Source organism: Ahaetulla prasina, chromosome 13 (genome assembly GCF_028640845.1).
Source record: "Ahaetulla prasina isolate Xishuangbanna chromosome 13, ASM2864084v1, whole genome shotgun sequence".
NCBI classification, from domain to species: domain Eukaryota; kingdom Metazoa; phylum Chordata; class Lepidosauria; order Squamata; family Colubridae; genus Ahaetulla; species Ahaetulla prasina.
The window spans coordinates 19,403,884-19,430,189 of record NC_080551.1 but is presented as its reverse complement, the minus strand read 5'-3'; the positions used below and the strand labels follow the sequence as shown (position 1 = coordinate 19,430,189).

General features: G+C 45.9%; 1 protein-coding gene across 2 annotated transcripts; it reads right to left on the bottom strand.

Moving 5' to 3' along the window:
• Positions 1-3,195: 3,195 nt before the first annotated feature.
• LEO1 (LEO1 homolog, Paf1/RNA polymerase II complex component) lies at positions 3,196-22,800 on the bottom strand. Of its 2 annotated transcripts, none has more exons than XM_058156482.1 (12): positions 22,673-22,800; positions 19,360-20,208; positions 17,547-17,651; positions 16,116-16,210; positions 15,051-15,196; positions 12,399-12,483; positions 12,188-12,282; positions 11,258-11,392; positions 11,013-11,148; positions 9,080-9,266; positions 7,307-7,404; positions 3,196-3,451 (listed from the first exon to the last, which is right to left on the bottom strand). In XM_058156482.1, exons 1-12 carry the CDS (start codon positions 22,728-22,730, stop codon positions 3,350-3,352), a joined length of 2,091 nt encoding a protein of 696 aa, XP_058012465.1. In that variant the 5' UTR covers positions 22,731-22,800; the 3' UTR covers positions 3,196-3,349. The 2 variants fall into 2 exon arrangements, with proteins under 2 accessions (XP_058012465.1, XP_058012466.1); XM_058156483.1 differs by having other exon boundaries at positions 3,379-3,447.
• Between the last annotated feature and the right edge of the window lie 3,506 nt (positions 22,801-26,306).

Genomic DNA, 26,306 nt, shown 5'->3' with positions numbered 1-26,306 from the left:
AAAATAATTGCTACCAACCTGCCTTCCATTGAGGACCTGTATACTGCACGAATCAAGAAGAGGGCCGTGAAAATATTTGCAGATCCCTCGCATCCAGGACATAAACTGTTTCAACTCCTACCCTCAAAACGACGCTATAGAGCACTGCACACCAGAACTACTAGACACAAGGACAGTTTTTTCCTGAAGGCCATCACTCTGCTAAACAAATAATTCCCTCAACACTGTCAGACTATTTACTGAATCTGCACTACTATTGATCGTCTCATAGTTCCCATCACCAATCTCTTTCCACTTATGACTGTATGACTATAACTTGTTGCTGGCAATCCTTATGATTTATATTGATATATTGATCATCAATTGTGTTGTAAATGTTGTACCTTGATGAACGTATCTTTTCTTTTATGTACACTGAGAGCACATGCACCAAGACAAATTCCTTGTGTGTCCAATCACACTTGGCCAATAAAAATTCTATTCTAGTCTATTCTAAAGAAGCAATTTTGCAACCAATCCTTAACAGACAGTGGTGGGATTCAACCGGTGTAACAACCGGTTTGCAAACACGGATTCTGCACAAGCGCAGTGCATTTGAAAACAGCTCTTAAAACTTACATTCTACTGCAGTCCCGGTGAGTAAAACAGCTGAGGCACGGCAATCCGCTCAGCCGCACCTATCAGCTGGACTTCAAACAAAGGAAATATAAGTCAGTATAGCGCAGGGGCGGGCAGGTGGGCCCATCTGATTGTCAGAGCAAACCGGTTCGCTCTCAGCTGATCGTCGGAGCTACAGATTCGTCCGAACCAGCTGAATGCCACCCTGCTTACAGATAACAGCTATCAACAACCCGTGAAGAAATGATTCTGAACAGTTCAAACCCAAAGGAGAAAAAAATATTGAGGTCAGTAACTTTGGAAGACAGCAAAAAGGTAACCCTTCAAAATAGGATTGTTCACGCTCACCCCTCAGCAGAAGACCCCGCATAGGAAGTTCCGAGAGGATTTAGGACAGCATTTCTCAACCTTAACTCCTTTAAGATGTGTGGACTTCAACTCCCAGAATTCTCCAGCCTGCATGAGGGTTGAAGTCCGCATATCTTAAAGTGGATGAGTTCAGAAACATTAGTTTGGGGTAAGGTTTACGTGAGCTGTCCCACGAAACAAGACTCCAAACCAGTATAAATCAGGAGAGGAGGAGGAGAATGCCCATCCCTCCTGAAGATTACGCTACTGTATTTATCACATCACCAAGTCAAAATTCTAGCAAGTTGGAGAGTACTTTAAAAAAAAAAATGGAGAAAGGGAGGGAGGAAAAAAATCTCCCTAAGGGAATGCGTGACCTTTCCGGTGGCTGTGCAAATGACATACGGGCAAGTCACAAGGAGTTTCTCATGGACTGTAATTGCTCCCAAGTTTGGAGTAAATTAGATTGGTGAACGCGTCCGTCTAAATTTGACCCCCAAATAAAAAAGAAGGAAAGGAAAAGAGGAAGCGTGTGGGGAGGGGGGAGCAAAGTTTTGGATAGGCTCCTGGGGAACTGAGAAAACCACATCACAGAGTTCAGGAAAAATGACTGTGGTTTGGCCTAAAACGATGAAGGGGCCGAGAATAATGGCTGAATACAGGGGGAAGGAAGGGCGAGGACGATGCTCTTTCTGAAAAAAGCCAAGGGGAGCCAATATCCCTTCACTGCTACAGTTAGAACATAGAACATCATAGGGCTGGAAGGGGCCACTGAGGTCTTCTAGTCCATCCCTCTTCTCAAGGCATGTCGTGTCCCCCTCCCTCCGACGACTGGGTCTAGGAAGTCCGTATCAAGCGTGGCCATGAAGCCTCTGCAGCTTTGCCAAATTCCTTTCAGATTTCTCAGGGCAGGCAGGAATCCAAGTTGTGACTTCAGCAAACTAGATGAGACTTTGCTTGACTCAAGGAATGCCAAAAGCAGGTCCTTTATATAGGCTGTGGGGTGTGGCTCCATGACTCAGCACTTTTCCAGGCCTGCCCTTCCCTTCCTTCTGCTGATGTCGCCTCTCAGGTCTCCGGAAGCGAGGATCCTCCCACTTTGAATTGTTTTCTGCTGTTTGAGAAAGGGAGGGGTCAGAAGGAGTAGGCCCGAGTAATTCCAATCCGTGGCAGATTTCCTCTGATGGGTGGGCCAAAGGAACACACGCCGTGTGAGTGGTTTGTTTGTTCATTCCTGACATCCTGGCCGGGCATGGGGCCGGGGCCCGGAGGCATGACAGGCCGTTCATCTTCATTATCAGACTCAGAGTCTGATAGCAGACCCGGATGAGACGGGAGGGGCCCGGCTGAGGAGAGGAGGGAGGACGAGGCACAACAAGGCAGGACACTTTGCACCAGTGGTGGCGAACCTTTTACTCACCGAGTGCCAAACAGGTATGCGCTTCGCTTATGTGCGGCTCCTTCCCCCCCGGGCGCTGCGTGCACAATCACACCATCCGTACATGCACATGGTTTTTGCACGCCCGTGCGCTTCACATGCAACTGCACCATCTGTGCATGCGCACTTTTGTGAGGCTCCCTGGTGCGCTGTGTGTACAATTGCACCATCTGTGCATGCCCACGCCATTTGCGTGTGGAATGTACACTCGTGAACGCCATCTGCACAGGTACTCCCGCAGGCATGTGCAAACACACGCACATACACAGAAGAGCTCCAAAGACCAGCTGGGTTTCCAGAATTGCACACATGCGCAGCAGAGGCCCGATCACCAGATGGGATGCACTAACATGCGCAGCTGCAGGTGAGTTGGGCAATGGCTCGCATGCCCGAAAAGATGGCACCTGTGCCATAGGTTCACCATCACGGCATTACACCATTCTGGTCAAATTATTGATTGATGCCTTCCTTTTCTCCCATCCTTCCGACAATCTTCAAACTCCGATCAGGTTTTTTATGTTCCATCATCTCCAAGCAACAAATATCCTGCCTGGGGCTGACAGAAGCTGGAGAGCCACAGGTACCCCGTCCTTGGCCAAAGTGAACAGAATGTCCAAAACATCTCAGGAAGTTTTTCTGGGTGCAGCTAGGTCTCGATTTATGGCCGTAATGGAGTCAGGCCATCTTGGTCGTTAAATGACAACTGTAGAACACTTATCTTAGACGATGAAAGATGGTCACTGAATGCAGACACGAATCCCGCGACATTAAAAAAAAAATCCCACAAAAAGTTTTATTCACATTAATATTATTAATGCAAACGTCGCTCCCCCACCACCCCAGTCTTCATGGAATCTACTTACACATGGTTGGAAAAGAACAATATAGTCTCTATTTAAAAAAAACCAAAAAACAACTATCACCCAAGATCAGAGTCCATGCCCTTTACATATCCTCATCTTCATCATCACTGATCACATATTTCTTCTGCTTCTTGCTGACTTTCTCGTCATCTTCGGCTTTTCTCTTACCGGAAGGCTCACCTTCCTGCAATAAGAAGGAAGAAAGAAAGAAAGAAAGAAAGAAAGAAAGAAAGAAAGAAAGAAAGAAAGAAAGAAAGAAAGAAAGAAAGAAAGAAAGAAAGAAAGAAAGAAAGAAAGAAAGAAAGAAATTTCAGACACAAGACAGGATTTGGGGAGGAAGTTCCTGCTCAGTCTATTTCCTGAAGTACATTTTTCAAGTGGCAACTGGATTTTCTGTTTTTTCTTTGAAGAAGTTTCGCCTCTCATCCGAGAAGCTTCTTCAGCTTCTTGGATAAGAAGCTGAAGAAGCTGAAGCTGAGGAAGCTTCTCGGATGGGAAGCGAAATGTCTTCAAAGAAAAAAAACCCCCAGAAAATCCAGTTGCCTCTTGGAAAAAGCAACTTTGGGACACCCATGACCTGGATGACTGAGAATCTCCATAGACATTCCTTTTAAGTTCAGGTTGTCCTCGAGTTACGACCACAATTGAGCTCAAAATTTATGTTGCTAAGTGAAACGTTTGTTAAGTGCGTTCGCCCCATTTTACGACTTTTCTTGCCTTTGCATTTGTTTAAGTGAATCACTGGAGTTGTTAAGTGAATCACACGGTTGTTAAGTGAAACTGGCCTCCCCGCAGACTCTGCTTGTCAGGAAGTCGCAAAAGGGGATCACGTGACACCCCCCCAGGACACTGCAACCGTCATAAACATGAATCAGTTGTCAAGCATCCGAATGTAAATCACATAATCAGGGGGATGCTGCAACAGTCACTAAGTGTGAAAAATGTCCCAAGTCACTTTTTTTCAATGCCGTTGTAACTTTGAATGGACACTAAGTGAACTGTTGTAAGTCGAGGACACCCTGTATCCTTGAGTGGCGCAGGCTGCTAAACAGCCTATTATTAACACAGCTGCTTGCAATTACTGCAGGTTCAAGCCCCACCAGGCCCAAGGTTGACTCAGCCTTCCATCCTTTATAAGGTAGGTAAAATGAGGACCCAGATTGTTGGGGGCAATAAGTTGACTTTGTAAAAATATACAAATAGAATGAGACTATTGCTTGACATAGTGTAAGCCGCCCTGAGTCTTTGGAGAAGGGCGGGGTATAAATGTAAATAAAAAAATAAAAAATAAAAAAAAAATTCGTGTGGGAACATTCTCTTTAGCCAGAGATGGAAAAGAATTGGAAAAGAGATGGAAAAAGGCCTCTGGTGGCTCAGACTGCTAAGACAGTCTGTTATTAACAGCAGCTGCTTGCAATTCCTGCAGGTTCAAGTCCCACCAGGCCCAAGGTTGACTCAGCCTTCCATCCTTTATAAGGCAGGTAAAATGAGGATCCAGATTTTGGGGGCAATAAAAGTTGACTTTGTATATAATATACAAATGGATGAAGACTATTGATTAACATAGTGTAAGCCGCCCTGAGTCTTCGGAGAAGGGCGGGATATAAATGCAAATTTAAAAAAAAATAATTACTTGTGTGTGAATATCAGAACTAGGAAATTCAAGCACGTCAAAGCCGCAGAATGGGCTGCAGCAAAACATTAAAATTGAAATATATTCTTCAGAGCGGGAATACCGTTTCTAAATAAATATAAGGTCCTTAGGGTGAAATAATTTGCCAATGAGATCGGTGGTGAAATACTCCGAGGTCTGCCGCCGGTTTGCTGCGTGAACATGCACGGTGCCTGCCAAATGCGCGGTGCCCCCCAAACTCATGGTGCGCACCAAATGCGTGCTTTATATGCATGCGCAATGCAGGCGCTACCACAGTGCAGAAAAAGGAGGCTTAAGAAGGTACCATAAGTAGAACAGCGAGGGGGGGAATCTAAATCACGCGGGACAGCTGATTGTCGGAAATACCGGTTCGTCCAATCCAGTAGCATTTTTTTGCTACCGGTTCGTCCAAACCGGTAGCTTTTGTTACTACCAGTTTGCATGAACCAGTGCAGACCGGTAGCATTTCACCCCTGAATTAGATTTATTAACTCCTTACAGCTTTAAATAGATGTAAATTCTGAAATAATTACAGTAATTTTACAAGTTGAGCTGGGGCTAGTTTCTCCCCTATTTCTCCAAATACATATGATACAACCATCTTAATACAGTTGGTTGCCTTCCAGATCAATTTTTTTTTTCTATAATCTTATGAATATCTTGAAAAATTTAAAGGTTCTCCCACTGTAACCCATCTCCCAAAACAATCTTTCTAAATTATTTTTAGGCAACCAACAATGACTTATGATTAAAAGGACGATCTTAATAAAAAACTCAAATGTCTGGCCACAATATTTGTGTCACGTGTGCTGTGAATTTTTCCCCCTTTTTTTTAATGCTGAAGCGCCACTCTGTGGTGAAGTTGAAAAACACTCAAAGTGAATAGCTCGATAGCTTGAAAGAGAGAGAACAGAACAAGCCGTTTTCCCATGATCTGTTAGTAGGAGTTCAGTTCAGGGCAGAATCAATAAATCCCACAAAATTGCTGAGAATTTTTCTGTTTATCAGCTGCCCCCTCCCCAGCCATAATCCCACCACTGCAGGTTTTTAAAAAGGAAGCTGGATGACTATCAAGCAAGAGAGTTTTGATGGTGGATTTCTGCAACGGCAGGAAATAGACCTGGGTGGCCTCTGAAATCACTTCCAGCTCTGGATTTACATGATATTTGTATCATGTATGACCCTGTAATCCCTTTATTCTGGGTGGAGTCTGGGCAACTGAAGGGAGCTGAGTGTTTACTGGCCCTTCCTGACGCCTACAGGGAGTTCACAGCACATATTTGCGCCCTGATAGAGAAACTTCTGCCTGCTGACTAGGATTGAACTCTCAATCTTCCAAGTGGGAGGCCAGCATCTACTTGACAAATGTAACTTTTCTTTTATGTACACTGAGAACATATGCACCAAAGACAAATTCCTTGGGTGTCCAATCACACTTGGCCAATAAAGAACTCTCTTCTCTTCTCTTCTCTTCTCTTCTCTTCTCTTCTCTTCTCTTCTCTTCTCTTCTCTTCTCTGCCACCAGGCTGCTCTCTAGCTCTGGATTGACATTGCTTTGCTGATGTCTTATTCTTGGACATGTTTTCTGTACAGGTAATCCTCAACTTACAACAGTGACTGTTCAAAGTTACAATGGCACTGAAAAAAAGAGACTTATGACCATTTTTTACACTTACGACCTTGGCAGTTTCCCCAAGCTCATGTGATCAAAAATTCAGACGCTTGGCAAGTAAATCCAGTGACTGCCATGAGTATTTTTGGTCAGAATTGCAATTACGACCACAAGATACGTGCAAAGGGCTGTAAATATGGGCTAGTTGCTGAGAACCCAAAACGCAATTATGTGACTGCAGTGTGTGTGTGTGTGTGTTGGAACTTTGAATCCAGAGTGCAAGTAGCCCTGGGTAGGTGCGTCGTAACTCTCAATGGTCGCCATTCAGAGTTGTAGGTCAAGGGCTATCTGTACGCATATTTATTTACTGATGGCCTTTTATTATTTTTAATCAATGATACAGGTTAGTCTAAATCAGAGGTGGGGAATGGAACCACGGTCCCTTTATGACTTGTGGATTTCAACTCCCAGAATTCCTGAGCCAGCATTAGTAGAGTTGGCTCAGGAATTCTGGGAGTTGAAGTCCACAAGTCATAAAAGGGGCTTCGTTTCCCACCCCTCATCTAAATGATGTAAATTAGCTTGGCTATCCACAAAGACGTTGAAAAATGACATACTTGCTTGCTATTTGAGGGGTGACCGGAATTCAAATTTGGTCAGATTGTCCTTTAAATGAAAGTTTCACTGTACATCAACCCAGAATTGGACAAATGGACATATCCAGTTATGGGCCAACTACCAACTGGTGTCCAGCTCCGTCTGGATTTTCTCACCTCATCACTGTTGAGTTTCTTCGCTTTGAGCAACCTCTGTGTTTTCTCCTCATCCGAACCGTCGTCACTGTCTGAAGAATAAATCCGAGCGCGCTCCTCTGAAAGAGAAAACACGCGTTACACGCCAAAGCCCAGGCTGGAAAACAAACCTTAGATCTCCCGAGCGCAGCTTAGAAACCGGACATTAAAGACCGGGTTGGAATAGGCCCGTGAAATCCTGCCCATGAAATCCTCTATCCTTCCAATGAAAGCACACAGTCCCTCTTCTCACATCCATTTATTGTAACCCCTCCCTTAATGCTCTTTCCAAGACCGCTGGTTACACCTTCAAGTTCATCTCAATGGCCCGGAACCATCCCTCCCTACTTGCTCTTTCCAAGGCCTTTGGTCGCACCCGTTATATTGGTACATTCACCCTCATGTTCTTATCACGTATGCTCGTGATAAGCATACGCTCTGCAACCCCGGCGTGGAAAACGTCCACCGAGCAAATGTGGTGAACGATACCGATAAGCTTATTTGCACAAGCAAACGCTGCGCGGTGCAGAAGAGGAGGAAGAACAAGGGAAAGCAAACAAACGGTGCGAAGAGGACACAATGGAAGGTACAAATTAAAAGCATAAAAAACCCAGCTGCAATGTTTGCAAAAAGCAAACGGGCTATTAAGGAAGAGGACAGGTGACCAAGTGAGCTGTAGGCCGTTAGATAAGCTCAAGGCTTCCCCAACTTTGCATCTCTCTCTGTCTCTCTCTCTGTCTGTCTCTCTCTCTGTGTTTCTCTCCTCATCCGAACCGTCGTCACTGTCTGAAGAATAAATCCGAGCGCGCTCCTCTGAAAGAGAAAACACGCGTTACACGCCAAAGCCCAGGCTGGAAAACAAACCTTAGATCTCGAGCGCAGCTTAGAAACCGGACATTAAAGACCGGGTTGGAATAGGCCCGTGAAATCCTGCCCATGAAATCCTCTATCCTTCCAATGAAAGCACACAGTCCTCTTCTCACATCCATTTATTGTAACCCCTCCCTTAATGCTCTTTCCAAGACCGCTGGTTACACCTTCAAGTTCATCTCAATGGCCCGGAACCATCCCTCCCTACTTGCTCTTTCCAAGGCCTTTGGTCGCACCCGTTATATTGGTACATTCACCCTCATGTTCTTATCACGTATGCTCGTGATAAGCATACGCTCTGCAACCCCGGCGTGGAAAACGTCCACCGAGCAAATGTGGTGAACGATACCGATAAGCTTATTTGCACAAGCAAACGCTGCGCGGTGCAGAAGAGGAGGAAGAACAAGGGAAAGCAAACAAACGGTGCGAAGAGGACACAATGGAAGGTACAAATTAAAAGCATAAAAAACCCAGCTGCAATGTTTGCAAAAAGCAAACGGGCTATTAAGGAAGAGGACAGGTGACCAAGTGAGCTGTAGGCCGTTAGATAAGCTCAAGGCTTCCCCAACTTTGCATCTCTCTCTGTCTCTCTCTCTGTCTGTCTCTCTCTCTGTGTTTCTCTCTCTCTCTGTCTGTCTCTCTCTCTGTCTGTCTGTCTGTCTCTGTCTCTCTGTCTCTCTCTCTCTGTCTCTCTCTGTCTCTCTCTGTCTCTCTCTGTGTGTCTCTCTCTGTCTCTGTCTCTCTCTGTCTCTCTCTCTCTCTGTGTCTCTCTCTCTCTCTCTGTCTCTCTCTCTGTCTCTCTCTCTCTGTCTCTGTCTCTCTCTCTCTGGACTAGCTGGGAGTGGTGAGGTGGAACCAGTCAGGAGAAGAGGAGGAGAAGGATACCTCGTATTCCGCCTTTGTATCGGTTCTTGATCGCTGCCAGGCTGATAGCCTCTTCTCCTTCTTCTTCTTCATCGTAACGGTCGGGCTCCAAGTAACTGGCGCTCAGGCCCCGCTGGTGTTGTTTCTCGCGCATCCTTCTCTGCTGGGATTCCCTACGGATAGACGCTCGCAGCCTCTCCTCCTCTTTCTGCAGGAGAACAAAAGCCAGAGGGGTCGTCTTGGTTTCTGTGTTGGGGACTGAATCTGGGCAAGCCCAGATTAAAATCATTAACCATGGCGATCTCTGGATGGGAGCCAGCTGCTCACCCCACTCGGGCTCAAGAGGTGTACCGCTGCACAAATCAATTTTATTTTTCATTCGTTTGATGCTTTTATCCCTCCTTTTATTACGTTGTACGTAACTCAGCAAACCACACACTCCTTCCTCCTCCTATTTTCCCCACAACCACCACCCTGTGAGGTGGGTTGGGCTGAGAGTGAGTGAGGCTCAAAGTCACCCAGCTGGCTTTCATGCCTAAGGCGGGACTAGAACCCATTGTCTCCTGGTGATTGGCCCAAAGTCACCCAGCTGGCTTCCATGCCTAAGGCGGGACTAGAACCCATTGTCTCCTGGTGATTGGCCCAAAGTAACCCAGCTGGCTTCCATGCCTAAGGCGGGACTAGAACTCATTGTCTCCTGGTTTCTAGGCCAAAATAAAGGCAGAATTCTACCTGTGCTGTATTTCAGATCAGAAACAAAACAGGCAAAAGCAAGGAAACTCTGCCTGGGAGTACACCAACTGATGCCATTTAACAAGCCTTTATTTTTATTTTTTTTTGAAGTTGCTCAATCAGCGTGCCACAAGGAGCATATTCAGCAATGTAGGGGTTTTAAGCCTATGATAGCTTATGTCCCTTTAACACTATAGAGCTGTGATGGCGAACCTATGGCACGCATGCCACAGGTGGCACGTGGAGCCATATTGGTGGGCACGTGAGCATTGCCTTAGCTCAGCTCCAGCACGCACCCGCCAGCTGATTTTCGGGCCTTCTGGGCCCACCGGAAGTCGGGAAATGGGCCATTTTCAGCCTCCGGAGGGCCTCCGGAGGGGTGGGGAAGGCTGTTTTCGTCCTCCCCAGGCTCCTAAAAAGCATCTGGAACCTGGGGGGGGGGGGGTTGCGAAAAACAAGCCTACCGGGCCCACCATGCCATCGCGTGCCAAAAGCGGGAGGAGCGCAGAGGAGCGGGGTACATTGAATTATTTATTTATTTATTTATTTATTTTTCATATTTTTATACCGCCCTATCTCCCTAGGGACTCAGGGCGGTTCACAACCAGATAAAAAAATATACATATAAATACAAATAAAACATCCATTAAAAAACTTATTATAATTGGCCGAATAATTAAAATGATAATAAAAATAATAAAATCCCCATTAAAACCAATTCGAATTTAAAATCTAGTCCAGTCCTGCGCAAATAAACAGATGTGTCTTAAGCTCGCGGCGAAAGGTTCGGAGGTCGGGAAGTTGGCGAAGTCCTGGGGGAAGTTCGTTCCAGAGGGTGGGGGCCCCCACAGAGAAGGCCCTTCCCCTGGGTGTCGCCAGCCGGCACTGTCTGGCCGACGGCACCCTGAAGAGTCCCTCTCTGTGAGAGCGCACGGGTCGGTGAGAGGCATTTGGTAGCAGCAGACGGTCCCGTAAGTATCCCGGCCCTATGCCATGGGTATGGGTATGGGTACACGCGAAAGTGACCCCACAGCCCCCGCGCTCCCCCCGCTTTTGGCACGCGACGGCAAAAAGGTTAGCCATCCCTGCTATAGAGATCGAAGAGCAGCAGACTTTGAGCAGCACGGCCAAGAAACAAGGCAGCCAAAATCTACAGTCCAAGTACAGAAGGGAGGAGAGGGAAAGGAGAGTTTTAAGGATGGGGTTTGATTCAAATGTGTACCTTAATCATTTCTGTGCGCTGGGACTCGGGATCGCGGCCAGCCATAGGCAGAATACGGATTTTCTGCGTCTTTGAGCATCGGTCTGCCAACGAGAGGGTCATCTTTCTGTGCGTGGCGCTGTCTGTGGAGTGTGGCCTGCGACAAATGAGCCAAGTTAAAATAATACTTTGCTTAGGGAAGGTGCCTTTTGAAAAGAAAAAGAAAAAAAAAAGGACGACGTCCCGTCAAATATTCTCACGCTTACCGGAAGGTCAATTTGGTCTTGAAGACAGCCTGTCCCTGAAGTCCTGTCCCTTGTCTGATGAAGAGATGGTTGTGGTCTCCCTGCAGGGGTGCTTTGTACACGTCGAAGACTTCATTCCCCAAATGTAAGGACATGCTTCAAAAAGAGGGGATTAATTAATCAATCGATAGACTAATCAATGAGAGAAGCAAACTTAGAACCAAGGAGAAATGTCCTGACAGTGAGAACAATTAATCAGTGGAACAAGCAGTCTTCCAATATCTGAGAGGCTGCCACAAAGAAGAGGGAGTCTAGCTATTCTCCAAAGCACCTGAAGGCAGGACAAGAAGCAACAGGTGTAAACTAATCAAGGAGAGAAGCAACTTAGAACTACGGAGGAATTTCCTGACGGTTAGAACAATTAATCAGTGGAACGACTTGCCTGCAGAAGTTGTGAATGTTCCAACACTGGAAGTTTTTAAGAAGATGTTGGATAACCATTTGTCTGAAGTGGTGTAGGGTTTCCTGCCTAAGCAGGGGGTTGGACTAGAAGACCTCCAAGGTCCCTTCCAACTCTGTTATTCTATTCTATTCTATTCTATTCTATTCTCAATTCAATTCAAATCTTTAAGAAGATTTTTATTTCTTTTAAGAAATAATGGTTGGAAACTGATCAAAGAGAGAAGCAACCTGGAATTTAAGGAGAAACTTCCTAACAGTAAGAACAATTAATCAGTGGAACAGCTTTGCCTCCAGAAGTTGTAAGTGCTCCAACACTGGAAGTTTTCAAGGAGAGACTGCAATTCAAGACAATCTCAAGTTTTCCCTGCCTTCAATTAATGGGACCAAAGACCTGAAACCAAGAGGAAAATCACCCCTAAGAACCACCTCTTGTACCCTCCACCCCCAACCAAAGTTTTAAGCTTAGCAGTTTTCCAAGTGTCAACTTACCTCCCGTCAGACCACTTGACGATCCGGGCATTACTTTCTCGGATCTCCTGACCTTCGTCATCTCGGCGAGTTCGCCAACGTATTGTGTTCTCTACCTTTCAAGACACAAAAGTATACAAAGAGGATTGCAGTCAAGGAGCAAAGACAACGTCCGCGCAGTCAGGCAAGCGAAGAAAGGGGGCGAGGGACGCCCGGAATTCAAAAGCCCTACCTTCAGTTTTAACCTCGTCCTGCCTTCTTCATCCAGCATCTCCTCGTCTTCAAATTCATCCTCGTAATACTGAGGATCAAAAGGCCTGTGGGATAGTTAGAAGATTATTGCACAAATCCAGTCAAAGAGTTTTCTCACTCTAGGCCAGGGGAGGTCAAACTTGATTTCATGGAGGGCCACATCAGGGTTATGTTTGACTTCAGGGGGCCGGGGTGGGCATGGCCAGCTCGACGTTACTCATGTTGGGTGGGTGGGTGGGCGCCTGTGGTGACCCGAGTGCTCTGTTAGAGAAAACGGGCAGCCGAGCTCCATTTTTGGCTGCCGTGGCCTCCTGCAACCTTCTGCCAGCGAAAACGGAGCTCTGCGTGCGGCTCTCCTGAGCTCAGTTTTCACTGGCAGAAGCAGTATGGGCCGTCCTTCACTGTCTTCAGGGTGGCCCCGTGGGCCAGATCTAGAGTACCCTGCAGGCTAAATCTGGCCCCCAGGCCTTTAGTTTGACACCCCTGCTCCAGGCACAAATGACCCAGCTCGTATTATTATCCTACCTGGGATATATTATGTAAAGGCCTAGCTTGCTTGAAATGGCTCAAAAGCTGGAAAAGGCTAAAGGAAAGAGAACGATCATCAGCTAAGATTTTTTTTAAGGCACTTGGGATCATCTCACCGCAGCCAAACCAGAAGCAGTGACGTGGTTAAGCTTCCTTAGGTATCGGATTATAACATCTATCCCACTGTAATTCTAGGGGGGCTCCTTATTAAAAAGGTAAAGGTTCCTGTTGTGTCTGTGCCCCCCGAGCCGGGCCCCCTGCCAGAAAGTGACTCGGAAAGTGAGGGGGAAGGGCCATCTGGACTTACCTCGGGAGCACCGGCTTCCCTGGCTCAGCTCCAGGAGCCAGAAGCAGGCCAGGTGGAAGAGATAACGAGGCCTCCGTCCCCTGACTCTTTTCCCCCCCAGGCCACGCCTCCAGACCTGGCTGATGACAATCAGGCCTGGCTGAACCCTAGGTTTCGTAGGCAGGAGAGGAGGGAACAACAGAAGCAGGGGTGGGGCAGGCCTAGGAAGTGCTGAGTCATGGAGCCACACCCCACAGGATATAAAACCAGCAAGAGCTGCTGTGCCTCTTCGTAGCAGGCAAATCAACTGCTTAACTAGAGCTGAAGTACTGTTTGTTCCTGGGTGACTCATCGGCATCAAGGGAGATAACAGTCACTTAGCAGACACTCGCTAGTTTGCTGCCAGAGCTGATAGTTGCCGGCTAATTAAGTCATCGCTCGTATCTCCCGGACTGCAGAGGGGGACAGATCAGTTACCCTCGCACATATGTGCTAGTTGTTCCCGACTCTAGGGGGTGCTTCTTATCTCCGTTTCAAAGCTGAAGAGCCAGCGCTGTCCAAAGACGTCTCCGTGGTCATGTGGCCGGCATGACTCAATGCCAAAGGCGCACGGAACGCTGTTACCTTCCCACCAAAGGCGGTCCCTATTTTTCTACTTGCCTTTTTGTATGTGCTTTCGAAACTGCTAGGTTGGCAGAAGCTGGGACAAGAAACGGGAGCTCACTCCGTTATGGCAGCACTAGGGATTCGAACTGCTGAACTGCCGACCTTTCGATCGACAAGCTCAGCATCTTAGCCACTGAGCCACTGCATCCCTATTATTATTATTATTAGCTCCATATTAGGGTGATTTTATTATGGTTTTACCTTAATTTATTATCTCCTCTATTGCATTGTCCACCTATCTTATACAAGCACACACGCAAACACACAGATATCCATATTCTGATGCTTTATTTAAATTCAATTTGTATATTAGTGATGGCATGACTTCTGTAGATGCCATACGCTAAATAAATAAAGGAGTTGCAAGGTTCGGGTTGACTGAATGTCAGTGGCGATGGGGCAAAAGTCAAAAGAGAAGCCAGATTCCCTTAACAACCTCGTTCCTAATTTAACAACTGCACTGATTCTGTCGTGTCCCACTCCTCCGCTGACGACCGGGTCAGGGAAATCCGAATCAGGCGTGCCTCTGCAGCTCTGCCAAAGTCCTAGCAAAGTTCTCAAGGCAGGCAGGAGACCAGAAAGTGACTTCAGCAAGATATGTTAGACTTTGCCTGACTCAGAGAATGCCAGAAAGCAGATCCTTTATATAGGCCATGGGGTGTGGCTCCATGACTCAGCACTTATCCAGGCCTGCCCCTCCCTTCCTTCTGTCGTCGCCGCCGCCTATCAATTCTCCTGAAGCAAGGGTCACTCCAGTCTGCAGCTGTTGGTAATTGACCTCCCTCAGGCTCACATGCTGTGGGGGAGGGGGAGGGGTCTAGTTGCTCCGTTTGCCTGGGCATGGAGCCAGAGCTGGGGGCTGGAGGTACTTCTTCCTCCTCAGCCTGTCTGGGCATGGAGCCAGGGCTGGGGCCGGGAGGCATACTAGGACATTTCTCAGCGTTCGGAAGCAGATAAGAAGGCCCCGGCTGCGGTGAAAGCGGGCGAGACACAACAGATTCACATAACACACGTGGCCAGTAAAGTTGTAAAACGGGGCAAATTTCCCATAACAAACGTCTCACTTAAGCCCTCGATTGTGGTCGTACGTCGAGGAGTACCTGCATTCTCCCAGATTCGGCTTATGATTTTCCACCACCACCCCCCTTTTACCTGGGTTCCACACTGAGGAAGTTGGGAAGCTTAACAAAATACAGGTCGTTTCCCAGATCCGTGTTGACTTTTGGAATTTCTACTTCTATTCGTGTTTCAGGGATCGGCTCTTCTTCTTGCTGATCCTCTTTCAAACCATTCTCATCCTAATCCAGAGAAGGGGAAGAAGAAGAAAAAAAAAAAAGACCCCAAATCAGTTATGAAATGAAGCGAGTCGAGTATCCCTCCGTACATTTGTGCTTGAGGTCTTTTTTTATTCGTTCTCTTACTGGGAATTCTGATGCCACGTACTCAATGCGAGACCTGCTTAAGATATCAGCTGGGGGAAGGAAGCAAAAGTTGTTTCCTGCTGAGTAATGTGTTCTGTCCTAGAGTGCCTTAAAAAGCAGGAAGCAGAGTTTTGGACCCGGCAAAACCCCTTTTATTTACATGACTGTGAATTCCTTTCATTCACTCAGCGCTCCATGGCACAGGACCGGGTTATTTACGGGACCGCCTACTGCCACCTATAGCCTTCCATCGGCCTGTGTGCGCCCATAGGGAGGGCCTCCTCAGGGTGCCGTCAGTCAATCAATGCCGACTGGCAGCCCCCAGGGGGAGGGCCTTCTCTGTGGGGGCTCCAGCCCTATGGAATGAGTTGCCTCCGAGGTTGCGTCAACTCCCCGACCTCCGGTCCTTTAAACGCGAGCTCAAGACTTTCTTATTCCACCGTGTGGGGCTAGCTTGATGAAATTTTAAGTGGGGTTTTAGGATCGTTTTACTTAAGTTTTAATTTTAATTGGCCATTTTATAATCAGTTTTTTAATATGCTTTTTAATTTTGTCTATGTGCATGTTGTTTTTACTTGGCTGTGCACCGCCCTGAGTCCTTCGGGAGAAGGCAGTATAAAAATCTAATAAATAAATAAATAAATAAAATAAAATAAATTCACAGTCAGCAAGGATCTACAGAACGACAGGATCCAAATCTCATCTCAAAAGTTGCCGATCAAGGCTTTATTGAGATGATTGTGTTAAAAGGATGGAGGAGCGGGTACCCCACCCCGATACTGAGACCTCTACTTACAATAGGTTGCCCTGGTGTGGGCGGCTTGTCTTCTCCATCACTTCCTGAAGAGATATCATCTGCTCCTCCAAACAGATCCATTGCGTCTCTGTTATCTTAAGCAGGAGGTTAAACAGAAGAATTACGATAACAAGACAAATATGGGCCAATCTGGCCACAAAGAAAGAAAAATGAGGGACCTACAAAATCAGAGATGGGAGTCGTCAGAAGATGGCTTAGAACAAGGTTCAAACGCCGGCATAATTACAAAGTTAGGTAAATCAAATGGGCAAAATAGTGATATACACACACACAAAACCTCTAACACAAGCACATCCTTTCTTTCAATGGGATCAGTGAGAGATACCGTATTTTTCGGAGTATAAGACGCACCTTTCCCCCCCATAAAAAGAGGGTGAAAATCTGGGTGTGTCTTATGCTCCGAATGTAGCCCTGCCCAGCTTCTCAAATGGAGGCTTCAGAGGCTGAAAAAAGCATCAGAAATGGAGCTTCAGGAAAGTGGCTCAGACTGTAAGACAGTCTGTTATTAACAGCAGCTGCTTGCAATTCCTGCAGGTTCAAGCCCCACCAGGCCCAAGGTTGACTCAGCCTTCCATCCTTTATAAGGTAGGTTAAATGAGGACCCAGATTGTTGGGGGCAATAAAAGTTGACTTTGTATATAATATACAAATGGATGAAGACTATTGCTTGACATAGTGTAAGCCGCCCTGAGTCTTTGGAGAAGGGCAGGATATAAATTCAAGTAAAAAAAAAAAGCCGCAAACGGAGCTTCATGGAGCTTAGAAAAAAAGCCCCAAACGGAGCTTCATGGAGCTTAGAAAAAAAGCCGCAAACAGAGCTTCAGAAAAGAAGCTCCTAAACAGAGACTTTCAGAGGCAGAAAAAAAAAAGCAAGGCAAAGAGCTCACAACCAAGGAACCTGTTGCTAGAATTCATCTCTGGGAACAGCTGATTGGCGGGTATTCCTGAAGACTGATCCACCTGCCAATCAGCTTCTTATTTTCCACCCCAAAAACTAAGTTGTGTATATATATATATATAGCAAAGCTGGCTGAGGAATTCTGGGAGCTGAAGTCCACAAGTCTTAAAGTTGCCAAGGTTGGAGACCCCTGCTAAATAGTATTCGCCACAACCTCCAGGTTCAAAGAAATTGGATCGGGGTGAAGGATCCAGTCTACAGTACAAATCGCGGCCAGTGCTAGTTTAAAGGAAGCCTTTGGTGCTTCAACATCAGACCCCCACCAACCAGCCATAAAGCCCCGTGAAACATTACAACTAGACCTACAACACCTTTTTTGGGGGAAGGGGGCTAAAAATGTACAGCCAAGCCTGGAAGTTTCTGCGCTAGGCCGCTGGAGGAAAAGAAGAGCGGCTTGCCATCGAAAATCAAAGCGCAATCCAAACGGAAGAGGAGAAAGCAACATGGCTTACTTTTTTGCCCTTCCGTATCGCTTTCCATTTCGGAATCGGATGCAATTCGCTTCTTGCTCTTTGTTTGGGGAATGTCATCATCGCTGTCACTGATTCTTGGTGATTCTGTGAGAGCAGAAAGTTTGTTAGCCTTCCATCCAGGGTTACACACCCTCGCTGACAAACCTTTCCAGCAGGAGCCCTCAGGTGCTAGAGAATACAATCATCAGTATCCTCACCACCACCGCTAAGATAAAGGTAAAAGTTCCCCTCACGCATATGTGCTAGTCGTTCCTGACTCTAGGGGAAGGTGCTCATCTCTGTTTCAAAGGCGAAGAGCCAGCGCTGTCCGAAGACGTCTCCGTGGTCATGTGGCCGGCATGACTCAATGCCAAAGGCGCACGGAACGCTGTTACCTTCCCACCAAAGGTGGTCCCTATTTTTCAACTTGCATTTTTTACAGGCTTTCGAACTGCTAGGTTGGCAGAAGCTGGGACAAGTCATGGGAGCTCACCCCATTACGCGGCACTAGGGATTCGAACCGCTGAACTGCCACCCTTTCGATCGACAAGCTCAGCGCCTTAGCCACTGAGCCATCACGTCCCATATTTGCATGTAAATTACAACCTAATTCAGGGCCACATATATCAAGCAAACCAAGAAGCAGGTCTGAAGGCGATGAAACTTTTTGTCGTACTCATCTCTGAGAAAAATAGCTGGTTAAGTTTTGCTTAACCAAAGTCTGTCATGCCGTGTATAGTGGCAAACGGTTGGCAGTGATTTTACCTCGGACAAACATGCCTGCATGGTCAAGAGTTCATTTGATTTATCTATGCAGTTTAGAGACCATCTGACTCCACAAGACACTGGCTGGCTTATCAAATTAAAAAGCAGAAAATAATAATAATAAAACAGCAAAAACAAAAACCCCAGAAGAGAACTTTAAGAGGTAACATTCTGCCGTGTCTCAGCTCAACCTAATCCGTGAGTTTTCAACCTCAGCAACTTTTAAGCAAGGAAGACTGGCTGGGGAATTCTGGGAATAGAAGTCTTCAGAGTTTAAAGTTGCTAAAGTTGAGAAAAACCGACCTAACCCAAAGCTTGGGGGGAACAGCTACATTTTTTGCAAATTTTTTTGAGCATAATCACAATCAATAGAACAACCTATGCACCTTTTTGGATTTGCTTAGCTAAAACTCCCATATTTGAGGACTTGTATACTGCATGAGTCAAAAAGAGGGCTGTGAAAATATCTACATCCTCACATCCTGGATATAAATTGTTTCAACTTCTACCCTCAAAACGACGCTATAGGGCATTGCACACCAGAACAACTAGACACAAGAACAGTTTTTCCCCGAACACCATCACTCTGATAAACAAATAATTCCCTCAACACTGTCAAACTATTCACTAAGGCTGCACTGCTATTAATCTTCTCATCATTCCTATCGCCCATCTCCTCTCACTTATGAATGTCTGACTGTGACTTTGTTGCTTGTATCCTTACAATTTATATTGATATTGTTTCCTGATTGCTTATTTGTAACCTATGACAATCATTAAGTGTTGTACCTTATGATTCTTGGTGATCTTTTCTTTTATGTACACTGAGAGCATATGCACCAAAGACAAATTCCTTGTGTGTCCAATCACACTTGGCCAATAAAGAATTCGATTCCCATTCCCATTTCCATTCCCAACTCCATTCCATTCCAAAGCAGTGTGGTTAGAGTTCACGAGAGAACCAGGTTTAACAAGCTCAACAAAGAAAGACGAATACTAAACCATAAATATATCTCGCACTCGTCCATCAATCCCCATTTCCTTTTACCCGATTTGTGCTCGCGTTCCTCTTCGTCCTCTGACAAATGGCGCTCTTCATCCTCCGAATGCTGAGGCCTCTCGTCGTCTGAATTCGGAAGCTTCTCCTCTTCTGAGTGGGCCAGCCGTTCATCCTCATCCTCCGAGTTCTGCATGTTTTCTTCGTCGGAGTTTCGCGGCCTTTCCTCATCCTCCGAGTTCTGAAGTTTCTCTTCGTCAGAAAGTTGGGGTCTCTCATCTTCCTCATCAGACTGGTCCATCCTCTCCTTGTGGTCAGACAGGTGGGCCCTCTCTTCATCCTCCGAGTTTTTCTCTTCGTCATCAGAATGCTGAACCTGCTCCTCATCGTCGGAATGCTGGAGCTTCTCGTCCTCCTCCTCGTCCTCCTCCTCCGACTGATCAGTCTTGTCCTCTCCGCCCCATTTTTCGTCCTCGGAATGCGCTTTCTCGGATCCTTCCGCCTCGGAGCGGTGGCTGCCGTCCTCTGATCTGCGATCCTCATCGTCTTCCTCATCGTGTGCAGCCTCTGAGCCGCTGTGCTGCTCGATCTCTGACTGGTCGTTGTCCTCGCGTTCAGAGGGTAGCGAGCCTTCAGAACGATTGTAGGATCGTTCCGACTGGTTGTCGCTGCCGCTGTGGTGAGACACACCGTCGTGAGACACACCGTCGTGAGACACACCGTCGTGAGACACACCATCATGAGACACGCCGTCGTCCTCACTGTCTTCACCGAACAACTCTTTATTGCTGGGTTTTAAAGCATCTTGATCATCCTCTCGGTCGCTCTCGCTACCGGAAATGTTACTAACAGAGCCGGTGTTTTCCCGCTCAGTATCTGAGTCAGATCCAGAATCAGAGTCTAGCCAAAAGACACAGAGAAAATGCACAGTATTAATCAGAGAACAAGAATCAGATTTCTTACAAAGCAAACATAACACCACCACATTGCAATTATTTATTTTAATTATTCTAATTAACGGATAATTAGAACTGCAGAAAAAACAATGGTGACCAACCTGCCTTCCACTGAGGATCTGTATACTACTGAGTCAAAAAGAGGGCTGTGAAAATATCTGCAGACCCCTTACATCCTGGACATAAACTGTTTCAACTCCTACCCTCAAAACAACAGTATAGAGCAGGGGTCTCCAACCTTGGCAACTTTCAGACTTGTGGACTTCAATTCCCAGAATTCCTCAGCCAGCAAAGCTCTGGGAGTTGAAGTCCACAAGTCTGAAAGTTGCCAAGACTGGAGACCCCTGCTATAGAGCACTGCAAACCAGAACAACTAGACACAAGGACAGTTTTTTTCCTGAATGCCATCACTCTGCTAAACAACTAATTCCCTCAACACTGTCAAACTATTGACTAAGTTTGTATTATTATTCTTCTCTTCCTTCCTAGTATCTGTCTCTTCCCACTTATTACTATAACCATGTTTCTTGTATCTTTCAATTTACATTGTTTTTTTTTCCTAGTACGATTTGATAGCTTATTAGTAACCTTGACTATCACTAAGTGTTGTATATTTTTATTCTTGATGAATGCATTTTATTCTCCTTATGTACACTGAAGCATAGACACCAAAGACAAATTCCTTGTGTGTCCAATCACACTTGGCCAATAAAGAATTCTATTCTATTCTATTCTATTCTATTCTATTCTATTCTATTTTCTACCCTCCCCTCCCCTCCCTTACTCTATTCTATTACAGTATTCCTTCTGCCTGAAGGAAAGCATACTCTATTCTTAGAAAGGGAGGATATTAGTACAGAGAGAAAATCAATATTAAATGATGCTGGGGTGCCAATGGAGATTCTCCGTCATCCAGGTTCATGGTTATCCCAAAGGTGCTTTTTCAAGAGGCAACTGGACTTTCTGGTTTTTCTTTGAAGACATTTCGCTTCTGATCCAAGAAGCTTCTTCAGCTCTGACTGGATGGTGGGGAACGGCCTCTTGAAATAGCACCTTTGAGGTACCAGAGTGCGTTTCAACACAGTATATAGAAACTGAGCCAGCAGCAAACACCAGTGAGATTACCAGATACCTGAACAGGCAAAGGAGGAAAACGGACAATTGGAAAAGGCCACAAATCTGGGGGAAACCTGCAAAAAAATGCACTTCTATACACTTCTTGTACATTAAATTTTCCAGGCTCTGAAAGACTGGTTTCACAATTGCAATATTTTTCCAACAAAACTTTACAATACTGAACCAAATTTTATTTGTTACATTTTTATCCTGCCCCTTTTTATAACTCAAGAAGGTGCACATTCCTAATACTGCTGCCTGCTAACAAGAACCCTGAAAGGTGGGTTAATAAGGCCCTCTGAACATGCTCAGAGGAAGGAAGGAAGGAAGGAAAAGGTAGACAGGCAGGAAGAAAAGAAGGAAGAAAAAAGTAAGGAAAAGGCAGGCGGGGAGAAAAGGAAGAAAAGAAGGGAGAAAAGAAGGAAGGAAGAATACAAGGAAGAAAGAAATATAGAAGGAAGATAAAGTAAGGAAAAGACAGGCAGGCAGGGTAGGAGAAAGGGAAGAAAAGATGGAAGAAAAAAGGAAGGAAGAAAAGAAGGAAGAAAAGGAAGAAAAGAAGGGAGGAAAAAAGGAAGGGAGAAAAGGAAAAAAGAAGGGGGAAAGGAAGAAAATGGAGAAAAGAAGAAAGGGAGAAAAGAAGGAAGAAAATGGAGAAAAGAAGGAAGGGAGAAAAGGAAGAAAAGGGTAAAAGGAAGAAAAGAAGGAAAAAGGAAGAAAAGAAGGAAGAAAAGAAAAGAAGGAGGAAAAAGGAAGGAGAAAAGGAAAAGAAGGAAGGAAGAAGGAAGAAAGGAAGAAAAGGAAGAAAAGAAAAGAAAAGAAGGAAAAAGGAAGAAAAGAAGGAAGAAAAGGAAGAAAAGAAGGAGGAAAAAGAAGGAGAAAAGGAAAAAGAAGGGGGAAAGGAAGAAAAGAAGGAGAAAAGAAGAAAAGGGAGAAAAGAAGAAAAGGGAGAAAAGAAGGAAGGAGAAAAGGAAGAAAAGGGTAAAAGGAAGAAAAGAAGGAAGAAAAGGAAGAAAAGAAGGAAGAAAGAAAAGAAGGGAGGAAAAAAGGAAGGGAGAAAAGGAAAAAAAGAAGGGAGGAAAGAAGGAAGGAAAAAAAGAAGGGAGGAAAGAAGGAAGGAAGAAAAGAAGGAGGAAAAAAATAAAGAAAAGGCAGACAGGCAGGAAGGAAGAAAAGGGAGAAAAGAAGGAAGAAAGAGAACCCCGAAAAATTCTCGGGCGGCGTTTTCAAATTGGGGCGGGCTCCCGCGCATGCGCGACCCGCCCCCTCGCCCCGCTCCCCCCCCCTTCTACCTTTTTGCTCCGGTTCCGTGTCGGCGTCGCTGCCGAAGAGCTCCTCCATGTCGGCCATGCTGAGCGAAGCCCAATTCTCAGGCCAGAGCCACGGACCCGGCGCTCTGTGACCCCGGAAGCGGCGCCGCTTGGTGACGTCACCGGGCCGCGACCAGCCTACCCTCCCGCCCGAGCGGAAGAGGCGGGCTTCCTCGCAGCGATTTACTTTCGCTCGCGCAAATTCGTACAACGCATCCCACGGGTCTTTAATCTTCCTCTGAGAGATACACGTGGTCGTGTATCCCACACCGGGGGGAGGGGGAAGTGTGGGGAGAGAAAAGGCGGTCGATTGCTTTTCCAGCTTGTCACGATTTCAGGGTTGCGCCTCTTGACTTTAGTATATCTATGGCAAAGCGTCCCTCATTGAAGGAAAAAAAAGAGGCCAGATAGGAAGTCGTTTTCCATAGAGATAAAATTATAGAGTCGCACGAGCAGTGTCTGACTAGAAAAAAAGTTGAGAACGCGGAACAACTTTTCTTTTTCTCTAGGTTGGCTTGAAAGGGAAGAGCCCGTCGAAAGAAATGGGAGATTTGTCTATGGTAGGGGTCTGTAAACTTGGCTCTTTTTAAGACTTGTGGACTTCAACTCCCAGAGTTCCTCAGCCAGCAAAGGTGGCTGAGGAACTCTGGGAGTTGAAGTCCACAAGTCTTAAAAGAGCCAAGTTTGCAGACCCCTGGTCTATGGAGATTCTCAGTCGCATCCAGGTTCATGGTTGTCCCAAAGGTGCTTTTTTCAAGAGGCAACTGGACTTTCTGAGTTTTTTTCTTCCAGAAGGATGAGATGCAAAACGTCTTCGAAGAAAAAGTCCAGTTATCTCTTGGAAACAAAAAAACAAGCATCTTTGCAAAGAAAAAAGAAAAAAAAAAGGAGCTTTGCCAGAGCTATAATTGGGTAACAGGCACAAATTCGATGCACTAAACTTCGTGAAATCTCTTTGCACATTGCCTGGCGTTTATTTGCACAGCAACTCCTACCCTCAAAACGACGCTATAGAGCACTGCACAACTAGACACAAGAACAGTTTTTTCCCGAAGGCCATCACTCTGCTAAACAAATAATTCCCTCAACACTGTCAAACTATTTACTGAATCTGCACTACTATCAATCTTCTCATAGTTCCCATCACCAATCTCTTTCCACTTATGACTGTATGACTATAACATGTTGCTGGCAATCCTTATGATTTATATTGATATATTGACCATCAATTGTGTTGTAAATGTTGTACCTTGATGAACGTATCTTTTCTTTTATGTACACTGAGAGCATATGCACCAAGACAAATTCCTTGTGTGTCCAATCACACTTGGCCAATAAAATTCTAAAATTCTAAATTCTAAAAATCCAACCCTGTCCCATTTCCCCAGCCCTTTTGACTGCCTTCAACGAAATCCTCTTTCTGTGCCAGAAGCAAATGACTTCCCTTTCAATAAGGCCGAGTCCCTGCAGTTGCACAGGGAGCCCTCGACTTACAACAGGTCGTTTAGTGACCCTTTGAAGTGACGACAGGTGAAAAAAGTGACTTATGACCATCTTTCACCCATATGACCGATGCTGCATCCCCCCCCATGGTCACATGATTTACATTCAGTTGCTTGACAACCGGTTCCTATTTATGACGGTTGGAGTGTCCCGGGATCATGTGACCCCTTTTGCAGCCTTCAGACAAGCAAAAGTTGATGGGGAAGCCAGATTCACTGTAACAACCGGGTTACTGATTTAACAACTGCCATGATTCACGTCACAAAGGCGTCACGAAAAGTCGTAAAATGGGCAAAACTCACTTAACAAATTTCTTACTTAGCAACATAAATGTTGGTTTCATTTGTCGAAGAATATATTAGCCATTTCCTCCACCACCAGCTCAACCCAATTGCCTCCATGTTGTGTTACAGCTTCCAACATTCCCAGCCATTCCCAATCGGGCTATTCCAGGGGTTTGCATACTTGGCTCTTTTAAGACTTGGGAAAATACATGGGAAAATCCCATTGGGGGCCAAATTCACTAAGGTGGCTGAGGAACTCTGGGAGTTGAAGTCCACAAATCTTAAAAGAGCCAAGTTTGCAGACCCCTGGGCTATCCTGATTGAAGACAGTTTTGTCAGGCAAAAATTCTTTCTAATCCATCGTGTTTGTTTGCTTCTTTCCCTGTTTGGAAAAGACGAAGATGCACCTAACCCTAACCCTTAGTGAATTTGGCCCCCAATGGAATTTTCCCATGTATTTCCCCCGGAAACGTACATAGGCAGGTTCAAAAGTCAGCACCCTCCTAAATGTACCCATGTGCTAGGAATCTGTTGGCGATGTCCATTTTGCTCTCTGAAATATTCAGGAGAACGATTCAAATCATATCAGGCGTGCGGAAGTTAAACTCAGACTGTTCCTTGGATCCAGGTTTGACATATTAACTCTAATATGAGCTTCAAACGAAGCCACAAAAGACAGCAAGAAAAGTCAGTATTCTCCAATTTCAGAAACTTTCGAAGCACACATAATGCTAGATTACAATTGTTTTGCATCCAGTGATGGACAATTGTTGTGACTCCACTCCCGAGCCTGTCCTCATGGAGGAAGATGACTCTGAAAGCGAAGGGGTGGAGCTGAAAAGGCCTCCCTCTCCAGGACCCTCCTTTCTGGCAACGCCTCAGGTTCCAGCTGAAGGCCAGGAGGAGGGCATGTTGGAGCACCCACTTATAGGGAGTGATGAAGATCTGACAAGGCCTCCCTCTCCAGGACCCTCCTTTCTGGCAATGCCTCAGGTTCCAGCTGAAGGCCAGGAGGAGGGCATGTCGGAGCACCCACTCATAGGGAGTGATGAAGATCAATCTTGGATTGATCCCAGGCAGCGTCGGAGGGAGAGGCGTGCGCAGCAAAGGAAGAGGCGTGGAAGGGCCAGAGATTGCTGAGTCACTGAGCCATGCCCCACAGGGGATAAAAGTGGGTGGGGTTGCTCTGCAGGCTCTGTGACGGACAAAAGCTGCATATCGTGAGCTTCGGATGGGATATTTTTTCGGAGTTAAGGCTTGGACTTTGTGAATTTCAGACTACTCTTTGAACTCTTGGTTGCCCCAGCAACGGACTACAGATACGCTGCCTCCTGTTTCTAGAGGTGATAAGAAACTTGGCAGGCATTCAGAAAGTAGCTGCCAGAACTTTTATCTGCTATAGGGATTCAGGTTGGCATGTACAAATAAATTACTGGTAGACGTCGTTTGCTTGTGTGTCTTCCTTTGTGAGGTGGGGGGACAGAACACCCGTGTGTGTGTGTGTGTGTGTGTAAGGAAAACATATGTAACTGTTCTTAAAAATATTTTTGGAAACAGAGATCTGACATTAAATAAAGCTGGTGCTTCCTCTGTGCATCCTATTCTACGTACAAAATGGGTACAACTGCCCCTATGTTGTGTTACTGATTATATTTTGCCTTCCCCTTAATTTTCCCAAGGCTAGCCTCATGGGCTATAGAGTGACCACATAAGTGTCAAGCTGCAAATCAAGGTGGTGCTAGCGCAGGACAATATTTCACAGTGATAACAAAACTCGGTTGGTGGCATTTAAAAGCATCTCTTTAATTCCAACTGTTGCAAGGATTAAA